This window comes from Leuciscus leuciscus (genome assembly GCF_965113295.1).
Source record: "Leuciscus leuciscus genome assembly, chromosome: 17".
Taxonomy (NCBI): Eukaryota; Metazoa; Chordata; class Actinopteri; order Cypriniformes; family Leuciscidae; genus Leuciscus; species Leuciscus leuciscus.
In genome coordinates, this window is record NC_138741.1 from 29,868,180 (window position 1) to 29,885,193 (window position 17,014).

The window sequence follows — 17,014 nt, forward strand, 5'->3', positions numbered from 1 at the left end:
CCAACCTTGAAGCCCTTTATATCAGGATCCCTTCTAATTGCTTCCGCCAAAGGTTCAATAGCTAAGGCAAAAAGACTCGGAGACAGCGGGCATCCCTGTCTACTGGATCTATGTAACGAAAATGGGGATGAAATTTGTCCATTAGTAGTAATCTTTGCTTTGGGGTTATAATATAGGGTTCTCACCCAGTTAATAAATGTATGTCCAAAACCAAATTGAGTTAACACCTTAAATAAGAAGGGCCATTCCAGCCTATCAAAGGCTTTTTCAGCGTCTAACGCCACAGCCACTGTGTGGTCCGGCCTTGATTTTGCTAAATGAATTATATTGAAAAATCGACTTAAGTTATTGGCAGATAGTCGTCTTTGGATGAAGCCGCTCTGATCGGAATTAATTATTTTTGGTAATACCAGGCTAAGCCTGTTTGCTAGCACTTTAGAGATCAATTTATAATCTGCATTCAGTAATGAAATAGGCCTGTAAGAGGCACATTTTAGTGGATCTTTATCTTTTTTTAATATAACTGTGATTATAGCGGTCGTGAAGGATTCGGGAAGCCTATGCGTCTTAGATGAAAGGTTAATTACATCCATAATCAGTGGGGTGAGTAAATCTTTAAATTCCTTATAGAATTCAGGTGGGAAACCATCCTCTCCTGGGGATTTATTAGACTGAAGTGAATTGAGGGCTTTTATAATTTCTGCCTGCGTGAAGGGGAGGTCCAAATTTTTTTTATCTTCTTCACTAATTTTTTGTAATTCGATTCTAGATAGAAAATTGTCTATATGGGTCAAATCTCCAGGCAACTCTGACTTGTACAAATTTGAATAAAAGTGTTTAAATGTATCATTAATTTCTATTGGACTATATGAGATAGAGCCTGTTTCAGTTTGAATAGCATTAATACTTCTAGTGTTTTCCTCTGCCTTCAGTTGCCAGGATAATATTTTATGTGCTTTATCTCCTAATTCATAATACCTCTGTCTAGTTCTTAAAATGGCTCTTTCAATTTTGTAAGTGTCTAATGTATTGTATTGGAGTTTTTTCTGAACTAAGGATTGATATGTGTCAGAAGAACCATTTCTTTGGTAATCTTTTTCTAGGGATAAGATTTCTTTTCCTAATTTGTCAATATCTTCTGTGTGTTTCTTTTTCAGGCCTTTTGTATAGGAGATTATTTGCCCTCTCAAATAGGCTTTCAGTGTATCCCATAAAATAAAGCTATCGGGGGAGGAAGCACAGTTTGTTTCACAAAACAACTTAATCTGGTCTCTTATGAATGTGCAAAAATCAGTTCTTTGTAGGAGAGTGGGATTAAGGCGCCACCTATATGGTGTTTTGGGTTTATCTGGAAACAAGATAGACAAAGTCAGTGGCGAATGATCCGATAACGTTCTGGATAAATATTCAGAGTCTAATACTCTATGGAATAATTGGGTGGATAATAGGAATAAATCGATTCTAGTATGGGATTTATGAGGGCATGAATAAAAGGAATAATCCCGGGTCTGAGGGTGCATCCGCCTCCAAATGTCTATTAAATTTAGATCTTTCATATATGTTTGAGTGGTCTTGGCTGCCTTTGAATTTGAAATGGTCTTTGTTGATTTGTCCATTATAGGATCTAAGCAAAAGTTGAAGTCCCCTCCTATAAGTATATTTTGTTGCCCCCCCGCAGCCTTTAGAAACATATTTTGCATAAACAATTCATCATCATAATTAGGTGCATATAAATTTAGGAGTGACCATTGTTCTGAGAATATTCTACAATTAACAAAAACATAGCGTCCTGAGGAGTCAATATCAGTATTAAGTATTTCCAAAGGTGTATTTTTATTTATTAAGATGGCTACCCCTCTGGCTCTTGAATTGAATGAAGATGACACTACCTGCCCCACCCATTCTCTCTTTAATTTTTTGTGTTCCTGCGCAGTGAGGTGAGTTTCTTGTAGGAAGACTAAATCTACTTTTAACTTTTTAAGATATGCCAAAACCCTTTTTCTTTTAATCGGCCCATTCAATCCTTTAACATTAAAACTGACAAATTTCAATACTCTATCCACTAAGTTCTTTCTTATTTATGAGCTTCATTCGACCTCTCACAATAATATTACCATAAGCAGAGCATATGTAAACTTGTAAGCAACAAATAAATGGAGCACCCAAACAAAAAAGAAAACTACCCCAAAAACAACATATAGAACCCCCTAGTGCCATCTCCAAAAAGTGTGGCACACCTCCCTTCATCTAGAAAGGCCTTGTATCCGTGAACAACTAATTTAACTTAAATCTAAGGTCTTCTGCCCCCCAGGGGCTCTCCGCTATATAATATAGAATATTATATAAAACACTCTAACATAGAACTGACTGTAATAAGATAACCACTCAAGTAGGTGAACATGGAACAATGTCGAAAATTGTGGTGTCTTACAGTTTGCGCAATGGCTAAGATTAAGAAGATGCATCAGGTCACTTGTTAACTCTTCTCTTCAATTTTCAAGTGTTCTCTCTCACAAACGCTGCTGCTTCTCTTGGCGTTTTAAATGTTTTCTTTTTCCCATCTGAGAGCGTTACCCTCAGGGTAGCAGGATAAAGTAAAGCAAACTGGATACCTTTGGACTTCAGCTCTTTCTTTACCCGATCATATTCCTTTCGGCGCTTCACCAAGTTGGCACTCAGATCAGGAAAAAACATCACCGGCGAGTTCTCATACAATATGGGACCGTTGCTTTCCCTGGATAATTTTGCTGCCGTACGGAGTATCTTCTCCCGATCCTGGTATTTCAGCAGGCGTATCAACACAGCCCTCGGCCTTCCCTCCGCGGATGGTCTTGGCGCGAGCGTCCGATGTGCTCGCTCTATTATTAGCGGCTCGGGAAAGTGCTCTTGACCCAATACAGTCGGAAGCCAATTAGCGAAAAAAGTGACCGGGTCACTCCCCTCACAGCCTTCCCGCACGTTAAGAACGCGGATATTGTTGCGTCTGCTGTAGTTCTCAAGTGACTCAACTTTCTCCATCAAATATTCGTTGTCTTTTGTCAACTTGATCACCCGCGAATCCAGCTCGGTGACATGATCCTCCGCTGCCCCGATGCGATCTTCCGCTTCAGTGACGCGGGATGTCAGACTATCAAGCATAGATTTTAACCCCGATATGGATTCGTTAATCTCTGCCGTTTTGGCGTCCAGTTTATTGGAGAGGGCTAGGTTCCCATTTCGTATCTCTTGAAGTATAAGAGCGTTGTCCCCGGTAGGCTGTGCTTGTCCGTGCGCCATCTTGCTGATGCTAGCTTCTTGCTGGTCTTCTTTTTCGCACGATGAAGTATGTACACTCGTCGAGTTAGTTTGCTTATTTCTGGATCTCAGATCCATTACGCGGCAGATAAATCAGAATAAAAGAGTAGTTTTTCTTTTTTGAAGGGTTAAGAGTGTTTTAAAGAATAAAGTCTCGGAGAGCATCAAGGAACGCGTCCTTCTAGCTCAGCTGCATCACGTGACCCCCGACAACCACATTCTACAACCAAATTCACTCCTAAAAATCACAAATGACTAAAAAAAAACGCCTATTTATTATCTTTTACACAGCCATAATAAATAAATAAATAAATAAATAAATAAATAAATAAATAAATAAAGTGAAAAACCAAAACCAAATGAAAAAAAAATATTTACATAAATATTTTATAAATACATATTATATACGCATAATAATAATAAATATAAAACATAAATAATAAATGTAAAATACATATTATAAATTAATGGTAAACAACTATGTTATACATGAACATTTGTATAAATAATTTTAATTTTATTTTACAAAAATAAACTACACTTACAACATGAATTTATTTTCAAATCGTTCTATTTCTGCTTTGTACAATAATTATCATACATTTTGACTAATAATGGCTATTTATTCTTTATACAGGAATACATTTATTCTTTATTCTTAAATACATAAATAAGCAAATACATAAACAGTTCATTGGAAAAATGTAATACAAATTATATATATAAAAAATCGAACCTTTCATTTAAGTAAAATAATTGAAAGTGGGGAGGAAATCACATTATGAAATAACTGTTTTTCTCCAAAACACGTAGGCCACAATTATTGGCACCCCTAGCATTTTTTACGAGTAAAATATCTCTGAAGTATATTCCCATTAATATTTACCTTTATTTAGCACACCAGGGTGACTAGGAACATGAAATTGTCTTGCTATGACTTCTTGTTTCACAGGAGTTTAAATATGACGAATACACAAAGGCCAAATTTCTTTAATCATCCATCACAATGAGTAAAACCAAAGAATATAGTTCTGATGTGCATCAAAAGATTGTTGAGCATCACAAAATAGAAAGTGGCTGTAAGAAAATAGCTAAAGAATTGAAAATCCCCATTTTGACCATCAGGGCAATAATTAAAGGGATACTTCACCTCTGGAAAGATGAATGTGTATTTAAAATAGGTCATTTATGTAGAAGAAACGTGAAATTATTTTTGAATTTGGAGCTTTCTAGACTGAGAAAAGCCAGAAAATGTATTTTTTGCTTATGTGGATGAAAGACAACAACTCCCAGAATGCACTTGCTTCGCTGCCCTAGGAGGCCACTCCCAAGCCACGCCTACCGGTTAGAGAGCGCAGTTGAAAAAAACAAGGCTAGGCTACTAGTGAGACTCTGACGAGTTTGCCGGGGATTTCGAGATTGCCCAAAATGTCCGGGATTCGGCTTTTGCGTTCTACAGTCGCCATTCATTATGTTTACTGTGGCGAGCAGGACGAGGCTGAGGGCCGCGGGAGAACGGCGCGAGGCCGGTGGCGTGATTACTGAGACGCACCGGTCTCCAATCTCTCACGGAGGAGCGGAAATTTTCTTAGCAATGTTAAAGTTAAAACGCAGATCAACCGGTCACTTGTTTAGCGTTCATGTAAACACTACATTCAGATTCACCAATTGGAATGAATTCAGTTAGATTGAAACAAAAGGTGTGCATGTAAACAATTAATGGCGACTGCAGAAAGCAAAAGCCGAATCCCGGACATTTTGGACGATCTCGACGGCCGGACATGTCCGGGAAAAAGAGGATGGTAACCCCTAATACTCAGCTTTCTCCTACTACTCAGCTTTCTCCACAGAACAAGAGCCTGCTAGCTTAGCTTCCAAAGAAAGATGGCTGATACTATGTGTACATTCTGTGAGTGAGATCCCACCCTCTATGGGCTGGTTGAAAACATGCAGGACAGCCCCTCCTACTGGCTGTAGTCTTTAGCCTCTGGCCAAAAAATCCTCCGATGACGCAAAATGATGATTTTTGCATCATCGGAGGATTTTTTCCAGACAAAAAATACATAAATCTCTCATCTCAGGGGGATATGAGGGTAGAAAGCACGGTAATTCGAAAATACTACAGGTTTTCTACTAATACAAAGCTTAATGCTAAATCCTGAAGTATCCCTTTAAGTAGTTCCAATCAATGTTACGGATCTGCCAGGAAGAGGACGTGTGTCTATATTGTCTTAATGCACGTTGAGGAGGAAAGATTGAGTGGCCAAAGACTCTCCAAGGATCACAGATGGAGAATTGCAGAGATTACTTGAGTCTTGGGGGTCAGAAAGCCTAAAAAAAAATATCAAACAACCCTTACACAACCACATGTTGTTTGGGAGGGTTTCAAGAAAAATCCTCCTCGCTCCTCCTAAAAATAAACTCCAGCATATTCAGTTGTCAGACATGACTGGAACTTCAAAAGGGACCAGATTCTATGGTCAGATGAAACAAAAAAAGGGCTTTTTGGCAGCAAACCCACCAGATGTGATGGTGCAAACAGGGATAAAAAGTACCCCATGCCTACGGTTAAATAAACTGCTGGATCTTATATGTTGTGGGCCTATTTTTTTGCTGGAGGTCCTTGTTCAGATACATGGTATTATGGATTCCAGCAAATCCCAACAGATCAAAAATCAAAACCTGTCTGCCTCTGCTAGAAATCTTATAATGGGCCGTGGTTGGATCTTCCATCAGGACAATGGTCCAAAACAAACATCAAAATCAACACAAAAATGGGTAACTGAGCACAAAATGAAGCTTCTGCCATGACCGTCACAGTCCCCTAAACTGAACCCTATAGAAAATGAGTGGGGTGAACTGAACTGAACTGAACTGAACTGAACAGAAGAAGCACCAACCTGAACTTGTGAATCTGAAGGATCTGGAGAGATACTGTATGGAGGAATGATCTCTGATCTCTTGTCAGTTATTCTCCAAACTCATCAGGCAGTATAGGAGAAGACTCAGATCTGTTATCTTGGCAAAAGGAGGTTGCAAAAAGTATTAAATAACAGGGAGCCAATAATTATGGCCAGCGTGTTTTGGAGAAAAGCATTTATTTATTTTATAATGTGATTTACCAGCCACATTCAATTCTTTTACTTCAATTAAGTATTTTTTTTTAATGAAAGATCAAAAGGATAAATAATGCAGATTTATTTTTTACAGCCATTTTTGAACATATTTACCAGGGGTGCCATTAATTTTGACCACCACTATATATATATATATATATATATATATATATATATATATATATATATATATATATATATATATATATATATAATTTGTTATAAATAAATGTTGTAAATACATATCTGTAAATTATTAAATATAACTTTATAGGTGGCATTTCAGACTCTGATTTTTAATATCAATTAATGTTTCTGTAGATTTGTCATACGTTGCATGACAACATGTTTACAGGCCATTCAGTGACATTTTTATTAAAACTACAAACATAAACTACACTTTTAGCATGAATTTATTAGAATGTTAATCTATTTAATTTGTACTTAAGATCAAATTCAAATTCTAATCTTGCATTCTGTATGCATCTCAATGCAAATTCTGAAACTCAATAGACTCCACTGCATTCTCAATTCAGTTGTGAATGGTGCAGATCACCGGCCACAGCCACCCGACAGGATCGACATGCTAAAATATGTATGGATTGTCTCCTCAGAGTCTGGCTTGTAGTGTAATATCTGACTAAAATATCAAGAAAAGTATTCTAATTACTAGATATTAGTGTATATCATTGTCAAGACATCTGACATAATGAGCAACAGTATTTCTGATTCACTTCAGTCCACAGTAGAGCGTGTGTGTGTGTGTGTGTGTGTGTGTGTGTGTGTGTGTGTGTGTGTGTGTGTGTGTGTGTGTGTGTGTGTGTGTGTGTTATGCCCGTCTGTCAATCAACATAACACAAGCCTCCAGCTCTGAGGGGGGAAACAGAATCCAAAAAGAGAATGTGAGACATGGACAGAATGAATAATGAGCATATTCCCTCACGGCTTCACCATGAAGTTACAGTAAATTACTCCAAGATTTTAGAGTACCTACAAAAACAAACTCATTAGAAAGCCTATTATCATAATTTGTCCATGAGAGATTGAACACTACAATTATGTTCTGCATTTATTGCAGCCTTTATTTCCTGAGGTCCTCTTTCAATGTTAGACAAGGTTACTTGCACCAAAAACAGTCGTGACTTTGTTTTTCATGACTATTTTTCACCATCTCACTGACCAAACGTGATGCGACAAGTTTCTCTGAACAAAAACCGGTACATATTCGGATTCGGAATACATTAACTAATGTTAACTCATGAACCTTATTGTAAAGTGAGTTGCTTTAGGAACACAGCTTTGGTGAAATGGAAACATCTACGGAAATATTTCTTACCGAGGAAGGAGACACAAACTTTGCAAAAAGTGTTGAACTGAAACTTGTTGGCTGCCTCCAGTAAGGTCTTGGCGTTGACCGAGTCGATGATGAGGGAACCAGTATAAACAAACTCCAGGAGAAGCTCCAGAACATCTGAACTGATGTTGCTCATCGTCAGCTGCATCTTCTCACCGTTTCTGTTCTCGCCCGATAACCTGGACACAGATTGAAGACCGTTAAACCAGAGACCTGCAGGTTGGGTCTCAACTGCAACTACCAGTAGAGAGGTTTAAAAAAAAAAAAAAAAAAAGTATATATATGCAAAAATGTAATAAAAATTATTTATACAAAATAAATATTTTAGAAATGTATTTTATATATATATATATATATACAATTACAAAAAATTATTGTATATATATAAAATTTAAACGTAAAAAAATTTAACTTATAATAAAAATGTAACTTAAAAAAATTATTAGAAAAACAAACATTATTAGAAAAAAAATGTAATTAGAAAAGTTGAAATACTAACATTTTATAAAAAAAATTAAAAAGGAAACACTTTACAATATGGTTTCATTAGTTAACAGTAGTTAACTACTTTAGTTAACATTAAGAATGAACAATACTTCTGCAGAATTTATTAATCTTAGTTAATGTTAATTTCATAATTTACTAATGCATTATTAAAATCAAATGTTGTATTTGTTAACATTAGTTAATGCACTGTGAATTAACATGAACTGTAGCAAATGTATTTCTCATTGTTAGTTCATGTTAGTTAACAAATGATAACAAATGAGACCTTATTGTAAAGTATTACCTTTTTTTTTTTTTACTTTTGTATGGACTACTTGTATGGTGTTTCTTATTGTCCTTTTAGGAGCTTGTCATGGTCACTATCATTGCAGAAAAATTCTACAATAATTTTAGACTGTAAAAATACGAAATTACATTAGGTACATTAAATAATGGTTTGCTTTTGAGGGAACTATTCCTTTAAGAAACAATTAAAAACCTATCAAGCATTGCAAAGTGGGATGGACTCATTTGGAAGAGCATCCACTAAAGCTGTTCAGCGAGTGTGACTCAAAGTCAGGCCTGTGAGTTTCTCTACAGCGGTGCTTGAGGGAAAACTTGAGTGAGCTGCTATGCATTTCCATGCATAATACATATTTAAAGGCATATGGGAAGTGCAGATTGTCTGGCTCCTGAGATGAGCTGCACTCCGTCTAGAAGAGGGGCATTGGCTTAGCGTATCGGCACAGGGCTGATTGACTTTGGGTTTTTCCTTTGTTTGGGTGCGCGTTATAGACGCTAAACCTATAAACCTCAATTATTAGGGATGCTGCAAAAAGACGTGAGATGTGTCTCGAGAAACAAAAGCTCATAATGATGTTCCATTAATGGACGGCGGGTGGTTAGACATGGCAGTGAGGTGAAAATAATAATAATATCCTCTCTTCTGCCTCAGCTTACGGTTCCTATTCTATTTGAACACATGCTTTAAAGGTGAAGTGTGTATTTTCTAAAAGTCACTTTCAGCATCAAACTGTACAAATTGTACATTGCGGCAAGAAGGGATTTTGCTCGTATTTCAGGGGGACAAACACTTTTCACTGATGGATAAAATCAAGTTGTATTCGGAAATGCATCACATTTTCAAAGTAAAATGGGTTTTGAATGCACTGTCATGTTGCACCAAAACTGAGAAAGAATCAAGTATTTTAGCATCAAAAATTGTAAACTTCCTCTTTAAACAAATCACAGCATGTGTTTTTGTGAGCCTTTATGAAGACACTTGAAGTCTAGGTATATTTAGAACCTATGCAAAGACATATACACGCTACATATGACAGACAGACAGCGTGATGTAAGCAGGGAAGGAAAGGAGGGGGTAGAAAATCAGTTCTGCCACAGGGAACCAGCAGCCATCCTACAGGAAAAGGGACCATTCCATGACTGGGACGAGGATTTACTTTCAAATACCTGCCAAAACAGAGTTCAACACGGCCTGCGTACGAACGGTGATATTAGACGTTATAAGAGGTTTGACTTGGAGGGAGGCAAAAGGCAGAGTATGAGGTGAGGTGGGTGTCTCTGGCGGTGGCTGAAAAATCAAGAAATGTTACTCCTGAAAAGAAAAACAAAAATGCAAAGTTTATTGCTGTCAGGTGTAAGTGGAGGAGGAGAAATATTAAGAAACAAAAGGCAAAAAAATAGTCGACCATTAAGAGGTGGGAAAGAAAAAGAAAATAGAAATTCAGCCCTCTCTCGTTCCCTGAGATCAATTAGAGAAATCTAAATCCACACTCCCACTCGCACTATTTCCATAAACACTTCCGCTCAGAAAAGAGCTTTTTGGCCATAATTTTATTCTCAAGTATGAACGTCTGCCCTGAAAAAAAGATCTATATGGTTATCAAAATCGTTCTTTTCATCCACGGCCTATGACTGTTATATTGATTAGACTGTGAAAATACAGTATGGCACTCAAGTGGGAAAAAAGCCTAATATGTGCATGATTATGCTGGTTTCTAAAACACTGTCTTTAGGATATATTCTCAGACAGCATAGCCATAGCATGTATCATTTGTAGAGATCCAAGAATCCAAAAAAATCTACATTTTATTAAAAATAGATACATAATTTTGTAAATATTTTATAAATAAATAAATAATACACAAATGCATAAACAAATAAATTAAATGAAAATAAATGACAGCATAAAATAAAATAAATATTGTTCTCAGAAAAAAGTTTTTTTGGCCATAATTTTATTCTCAAGTTTGAAACATGCCTCCCCTGACATTTTTCATTACATGGTTATAGAAATAGTTATTTTTGTTCACGGACTACGACTATTATATTGATTAGACTGGAAAAATACAGTGATGAAAATATGGCACTCAAAGAGGGTGGGGGGAGCCTTTTAAGAAAGAGAGGGGTCTCTAAAATTGACACAATTTCCTTTTTTCCCACTTTCCAGGAAATTTCTAGCACATTCATTTGCCTACGTCCTTGAGAGAAAAGTGGTCTGAAAAATCTATAAATGTGAGTGCTTTCTTTATTTTTGAGTTCGCTGACATTACGAGCATACTGTTGTACAACATTATACCTAATTATAGACCTGAGCTCTGATTTGCTTTCATTAATTCTGCAGAGCAAACATGTTATTTGAACGGAATGTATTTTTTTTTGGTGGAACTACTTTTCTAGCCCAGCTTTATGTATAGTTTACTTCTTTAGCTGGTCAGGACATCCAGCCTAATTTGGATTGCAAGTTTTGAACCCTTTGTTTTAAACCATTTAAACTTATGCCTATACTGTATTCCTTATTCCATACATGACAAATTATCAAAGAATCAAAACAAAAGCAGCCAGTAGACATCATACCACTAGAACTTCTGAGTTAAGCGTACTTTTAGATGGAACAAAACAAATCAAGAGCTGCCAAACTAAAGTGGGCTCTTCAACGCCAGCTATCCGTCTCAGACTAATAACGTAGTGTCTATGCTAATATATACGTGGAAACACTCAGCAAGTGGCAATATGATGGATGCACTGCCAGAAACAAAGCACAAATATTCAATAAAATCCATCAGACAGGGTGAATCTCTGGAGATATTGTGAAATTCATAAGCGGCACTGCCTTCTATCAATGTGAACGAGGAAGTGCTAATGGCTACATATTACATTCAAACGCAGATCCACTTAGTGCATGATTTGCTAAATGGATGAATCACTTTTTAATGCACGTTTCCTCTGAGAACGACAAATACAGCAGGTGTTCTTTATAGACGATTAGATAAACCCGGTTCGTTTAACTGATATAAATGACGGACACCCTGATAACGACTTCAGTCTCAGCCGGATTCGCCCATTAAAGGGCTGAGAGACATCTCTGATATTAAACTCAGATTACAGCTCAATGCATGTATCATTTTCAAAGATCAATGTTTCGTTTAGATTTGATATTCGTCATATAGGTTTTTTCTCTCTCTAAAATTTCATAGATTAAAGTCAGCTTTTCTAATGTGTAAACAAGCAAATAATCAGGCTGAAATAGTGTAAGACCACTCACATTTTTCCCACTAGAAATGCATGATAAATAATGCAAGAATGTTTTCAGAATGTTTTAGTATGCCAAAAGCTTTACAAATCACGGCTTGCCGTTGATTTTAACGTCAGATTGAACTTTCCAGTTGAACTCTTTGAGGTGGAACTGGATTAAGCTATCTGTTCATATGCATTATATTGCCTTAATAACTTTTGACAGGATTACATATTTTCTACTTTATGAAAAAAATAAGGAAACACATATAGATATATGTATTTTTCAACTGAACGACGATGCTACTGTGTGACTCTGTACATCTGTTCTGTAACCTAATGAGAATCAGGCATCATATTTGCATGATTATGCTGGTTTATAAAATGCCTTCTTTTGGATCTATTCCAAGGCAGAATTGTGAATGCATTGCAACAAGCTCGGTAAAAAAAAAAAAAATGCATCGTAATAAATTAATAATAAATGCATACGCATAAACACATTTCGTAAATGCAAAAAATAAATAAATGCATAAATGAACGCATTAAACTAATAAATGAATGAACAAATGAACAAATTAATAATCGTGACGTGTTCATCATGAACCTCAAAGTCAATTATAATCAGCTATGAGTTCCATGTGTATGAAAGTTGCATTTCATTTAGAATGCTTCGTCACGTCACTTTCGACGTACTGACTTATTGGGATCACGCTTAGGGAGCCTGTCATCTTCGAGTATTGATAAAACAAGCCAATGCATACATTCCGTACCCGCAGCGCGGGTATAAATACAGAAGTGGATGCACGCACCACTTGTCTTTCGCTTCAGAGCCGATCGGTCTTCATGACAGTGTCTCTGAAGAGTGTTGGTTCATTCAACAGTGCTTCATCTGGAAGTCTCTTCTAAAAGAGCAACACGGGTGCGTTTGCGTCTTTTTCAAGATGTCATTCCACTCTGGATGCGGTCGTTCCCTGTCCCCCTCTGATGGTGACATTAGTTGCATCACGTGTTTGGGATTACAGCATGCTGAAGCAGTTTTTGTGGATAGTTCATGTTCTCATTGCGGGAACATGACTATCGCGGTGTTGAGATTGAGACTTGCCTTCGTCCGCGAAGGTGGAGTCCCCATTACCATCTAGGGTGCCGTGTGGGATGGGTGATCAGAGGATCATAGTGACGGCTTCCCCACCCCGGTAACCAATCCCTAAGGACCCTTCACTCTATCACACCACAGCCGGCGCTGGTCCCTCTGTAATGAACAGACCAGCAGTTTCATTCGGGGCCCCTCCAGAGGACAGGATGCCGATTGTAGCATCGGAGGGTGAGCTGGAGCAAGCTCACCCTCTGAGCTGGGCCTCTGGAGATGATGACTCGGCTGCGTCTCCCTCTGGGAGTGTAACGTTGCCCGAGCCAGATCCAGAAATGTCAGCTATGCTGAAAAGGGCCGCCAAGGCTGTCGGGCTTGCGTGGAACCTTCCACCGTGTCCCGAACAGTCTCTGTTAAATTATTGGTTTCTCGGGGCGGGCCACGCTGGTTCTCAGCCCGCCGCCCCTGTGCCTTTGTTTCCCGAAGTGCATGGAGAGCTTACCAGGTCGTGGGCGGCACCTTTCTCTGCCAGAAACTGCCTGAGCAGCTCCTCCCCCCTCACTACCCTTGACGGAGGAGCAGTGAAGTGTTAAGAGGCTATCCCTCCAGTGCAGCGGTCTGTCGCGGCACACCTGTGTCTGGTGGCCGCTGCCTCTTGGACGGGGGATCCTCGTCTCCCCTCTAAGGCCTGTGAGTTCTCGTCCGTCCTTTACAGGCAGAGCTTACAAAGCCTGTGGGCAAGCCGCTTCCTCTTTGCATGCCATGGCGTTGCTGCAGGTCTACCAGGCCAAGGCACTCATGGACATGAACGAGGGTAGCCCAGACCGTATGCTCATAGGTGAGCTCCGCACCGCAACCGACCTTGCCCTCCGGGGTATGGCCGTTGCGGCTTGCGCGATCGGTCTGGTGATGTCCACCTTAGTGGTCCAGGAGTTCCATCTCTGGCTCAACCTGGCCGATATGGGGGATGCTGACAAGGTTCGGTTCCTGGACTCCCCTATTTCCCAGGTTGGGCTGTTCGGCGACGCGGTAGAGAACTGTGCCCAACAGTGCTCTGCCAGCCAGGTGCAGATTGAGGCCATCCGGCACATCCTGCCCCGGCGGAAGACCCTCGGCACGGAGTCACTGGCACACAGCTGGCCCCAGGGCCTACGCAAAGATGTGTTTCCTCAGTGAGCCTTCTTGCACAACACTGTGCTAAGTCAGGAAGGAGAAGGAGCAGGTCTTTCTAGTTGCCCCTTAATGGCCCACCTGGACCTAGTTCCCCTGAACTTATGCTCCTCTCAACAGCTCTTCCTGGCCCCTTCCACTGAGACATCTCAAGAATGGGGCACCATTGGCACCCGCACCAGACCTCTGGAAACTCCATGTTTGGTCCCGAAGGTTCTAGGTGATCTACCTAAAAATTATCGTAGATACCATCACTTCTGTGAGAGCACCCTCTAGAAATGAGGCTTGCTTACGACCTGAAGTGGGACCTGTTTGTTGAGTGGTGTTCTTCTCACTGAAAGGACCCCCGAGGGTGTTCGATCACTTACGTGCTTTCTTTCCTGCAATATGGGTCGGAGCGAGGGGCTATCACCCTCCACCCTCAAAATGTATGTTGCCTTTATATTAACGCACATCATGATGCAGTGGATCCAAATCCGAGTTAAAAATGTTTTTAAAGAAACAGTTCTCCTGCTTGCTTACCGCTATCAAGAAGGTAGGGGACCTGGATACATTTTTGTGGTCGCCATCATCTTGGTGTGTTTACCCAAGGTGCACTGTACCCACCTGAGTGGGACCCACCTTTTTGGAGAGTAGTGAGCCTCTCCAAAGAGAGAGTGTAGCTCCTTCCTGGGCTTTGACACAGGGTGCCTCGCTGACAGATGTTTTAAGAGCTGTGGGCTGGGCGACACCAAACACGTTCGCTAGAAAAATAGCCTATGTGTCGAGCCGGTTACTTCCCATGGGCTCCCTTCACATGAAGCCAGTTTCACTGTAAGCCCGGTTCGAAGTGTCGGCTTGCTGCGCCATTCACCTCCTATGGACCAGATACGTGCGCCATTCTTGCTCCAGTAAATTTCATCTTTAGCCGAACCTTGTGGAGTTCCTCCACACCCTTCGGCAACGGACGTGGCAGAGTGTCCGATGCCAGGCCTAACACTCGTATGCACTGGTGGAACCTGTGTTAGGCTGGGTCCCATATGTAGTGATCCCTACGGTGATCCCATATGTGTATTCTTCCACGGTACGGGAGGGTTCGTAGTCCCTGCGCTGCTCCCTGCGGCGAGCCCGCATCTTCCCATGGCATAGCCTGCTCTGCCGTCACTGACCGGTTGCGTCTCCCCCGTTATAAGCTGGAGCCACCTCAGTGACATTCCATATGTTGTACTGCCCGGTAACACCCAGTCTATATGTGTATCTCCACATGTTACCTCCCTGCGGGCTGGATGTGGTTTCCGTAGTGTCCCTCCCTCCATTGAAAGGGCACGCTTTCCCAGTGTTATCCAAGTCTAACTGAGTGGGTCTTGCGGAATAGCAGTGACTTCCCTGGCCTAAACCCTGTCCTATCTCCGCCTCAATAATGCGGGGGGTCAGGAGGCTTTTGTCTAGACACTGGAAGGTGGCAGCACTAGTGCCGTTTTAATGGGGATCCCAATCAGTCGGTATGACTATGTCGAACGTGACCGAACTGAAAGGGAACGTCTCGATTACGTATGTAACCTTCATTCCCTGAAGGAGGGAACGGAGACGTAGTCCCGGCGCCACTATTGCTGGACCACCGCTGACTCCGTGCTCCGCTCGGCTCCACAGTGAAAAAAAGTGATGCGTGCATCCACTTCCGTATTTATACCTGCGCTGCGGGGCGGAGCGTGGATGCAAAGCTTGCACGCCAATGTATGCATTGGCTCGTTTTCTCAATACTCGAAGATGACAGGCTCCCTAAGCGTGATCCCAATCAGTCGGTACGTCCGACTATGTCTCCGTTCCCTCCTTCAGGGAACGAGGGTTACATACGTAACCGAGACGTTATTGCTCCTAATGCCGTTTTCATTGCTTCTGCTCATGAGATAGCTCGACTCGACCAGGACTAAATTCACAATCAAGCTGGAGTACATGTATCATGACATATATTATACAGGAATTTGAAAGCATTACAGCAATTACACAAGCCAGTCAATGCCCTGGTTCTTGTGATTGTTTTGATGCGACTGAAAAAAGGCTGATAGGGATAGATGTACAGTGCATTCAATGGCTTGTACTGTTGTGCACTTTGATTCATTAACATATTGACCATATAAATTGTAAAAACGTCCCCTTTCAGCTTGTGTCTTTTTGCTGTGAAATCCTCACAGATTTTTATTTTGATTAAGCAAATGTAAGAATAACTTTTATATTATTAGTTATATTTGAATATGAACACTTACTGGACTGAAGCAACTTAGGTTTACTTGATTATCCATAGATAATACAATAAATTAAAATGTAAGTTTACTATTCATCTCTCAATCACCATTGTATTGTACAGCATTATATGTTTTAAAACTACAACATTTTAATCATAATACTAAGCATTTAAATATAATCTTATTATAACATATTACTGGGAGATATAGTGACAACTTTAGCATTTTTATTTAAGTAGTTTGTTATACTGTTATAAATATCTCACTGATGTACATTACAAGCTATCAGAGATTCATCTTACTTTTTATCAATATAAATATGAGAAACTTTTTACATTGGGAAACATTTTCCCAATCACTGTGGGATAAACGTAGATGTTATGTTCATATTTCCAAAATTTTTTTTCTGCTGGCTAATAAAAGTCAAGCACCAAACAAAATGTGTCATATCTAAATAAATATTTTAAGTTTTAAAGGTTTGCTACAACCGTTCACAACAAATTTACTGCAAACTCTTTGCAAGCTCATTTGCATGTGAAAACATGAATTTGCAGTAAATGTGTAGCAAAATTCTCCCCAAGAGCTTCACCAGAAGGGCTCCTGATATAAAAAAGATTCTGAGATTGTACATTTCTTTGCCTGTAAACATGATTCTGTATCAGTTTTTACTCATAAACAACATCCAGTCAGTCACACGGCTCTGGGATATCCGACTGCTGAGATCAGCATCAATATGAGACGGCAAGTCGGC

The 17,014-nt window shown here is 39.7% G+C and overlaps 1 protein-coding gene across 1 annotated transcript in view; it reads right to left on the reverse strand.

Annotated features, from left to right (window-relative positions):
• Positions 1-17,014, reverse strand: part of LOC309479364 (kelch-like protein 29) — a 199,002-nt gene that overhangs the window by 88,578 nt on the left and 93,410 nt on the right. The window contains exon 7 of the mRNA XM_082143455.1: positions 7,747-7,943. Coding sequence (XP_081999581.1) covers positions 7,747-7,943 — 197 coding nt within the window. The remainder of the gene's footprint in view (positions 1-7,746; positions 7,944-17,014) is intronic.